General features: G+C 54.0%; 1 protein-coding gene across 1 annotated transcript in view; it reads right to left on the reverse strand.

Annotated features, from left to right (window-relative positions):
* Positions 1 to 501: 501 nt before the first annotated feature.
* Positions 502 to 1,551, reverse strand: part of BDQ94DRAFT_180018 (uncharacterized protein) — a gene marked incomplete at its 3' end in the record, with an annotated part of 1,230 nt that continues 180 nt past the window's right edge. The window contains exons 1-2 of the mRNA XM_026773527.1: positions 1,086 to 1,551; positions 502 to 1,011 (exon numbers count right to left, since the gene is read on the reverse strand). The exon at positions 1,086 to 1,551 is cut by the window's right edge and continues 180 nt beyond it. Coding sequence (XP_026619189.1) covers positions 502 to 1,011; positions 1,086 to 1,214 — 639 coding nt within the window. The 5' untranslated portion in view covers positions 1,215 to 1,551. The remainder of the gene's footprint in view (positions 1,012 to 1,085) is intronic.

Raw genomic sequence — 1,551 nt, forward strand, 5'->3', positions numbered from 1 at the left:
TCAATTGAAAATCATGCGCCAATGCGTCAGCGAAGCACTCCGAGCGTCACATGGATCAATGACCGGCACGGAATTTGTGCGTTTGGTTCTGCGACATCATCCATATTATGGCCAGACTACGGTCGCAGCAGCCCTCCTGAGACAGCTGATTCCAGGATTACTACGATGCCTCGCCAAAGCCAATCGCCGAGGGCTACTGAACATTGCGACAACGATCATTAGACACTGGGTCGCCCAGAAAGATCTATCAGAGTTATCGCTGAATGACAATGACTACGTAATGTCAGTGCCGTCTGGCTGTGTCGTTCATGTCGATGTGGACAACATCACGAAATCCGAAAGAACATAAGAGGGTCTACAGTACAATCCTTGAGTCCAGCTTTGGCGTTTTCGAGCACATCGTGCTTGGGTGCTATGTACGAAGCTGTTTCGATTCAGTATCACTCTGCATTGATACATATCATTCGCCATCCTCGTCCACCGTGTACCTAGCCATCGGCTCTATTGTGAAGCGCTGGTGCCTTGGTCCTTTGGGACATGCACCACGGGCACAATGACCGCCACGTTCTCGGTCTCCTGCGTCGGTTTCTCCGCACCGCCCGCTGCAGGAGCCTCCGTCATCTTGAAATCCTCCCACGTTTCAACCACGTCAATCACACCGTCCCGCATTTTTTGGATCGCTTCTCGAAAGTGGCACAAACGGGCTTCCTCGTCCCGGCAGCGACGGTTCAACTGGGTGTTTTCGTCGACGAGGCGGGCGTGGGCGACCTGCAACTGACCGTTTTCCTTCTCGAGGCGCGAGCACTTGGCATGCTGCGCGACGTACGATTCACAGAGGCGCTGGTAGTCAGCCAGCAGTCGCGCGTCTTGCTCTGCAAGGACTGGTTTATGATCATCCAGTCGCTGCTGCAAATCGCGAATCGGGGGACAGAATGACTCGACGGCCGCGTCAATGGAAGTGACCTTCTCATCTTTCGACAGCGCTTCCTTGGCGAGTGGCGGTGCCATGGCCTACGAGGTGTCAGCTCATGCCAGAATCTCGAATACTGTATACTGTATGCGTGGTGCAACAAGAAGGAAAGTACCTTCGACGGCTGCTGAGATGTTTCCACAGCCTTGGACGTCTTGTCTTTGTCACGGTGTGCCGGGCCTGGTCCTGCCCAGTCCTCGCGCTTGCGCTTGATCGGCCGTCCCCGATCAATGAAGTCACTCATATCGTTTGGTGATGGTCTTGCAGTAATGGAAGAGTGGCCGTGGGTGCTTCTGGTTCCTGAACTCGTTGCGGTGGCTCCTTATATACGGCGAGTACTATGGTTCCAGACTTGCTCAAATCCGGCTCACGTTCGAGTAATTGCATCTGGAAAGCTTTTCTGGCCTGACCTTAATCTCGAGGTGCGATTTACTCACTATCCTCTAGAAACCCTCTTTGGGGATTTCAATCGTGAGCCAAGTTTCTGGTTTGCCGTGTTCTGGTGATGGTGGTTTTGCCCACACCCTACAGCACAGCGACGGTCAAGTCAGACGCGGGCAGTTGGCTCCACGGCTGGTGGC

This window comes from Aspergillus welwitschiae (assembly GCF_003344945.1).
Source record: "Aspergillus welwitschiae strain CBS 139.54b unplaced genomic scaffold BDQ94scaffold_209, whole genome shotgun sequence".
Lineage (NCBI taxonomy): Eukaryota > Fungi > Ascomycota > Eurotiomycetes > Eurotiales > Aspergillaceae > Aspergillus > Aspergillus welwitschiae.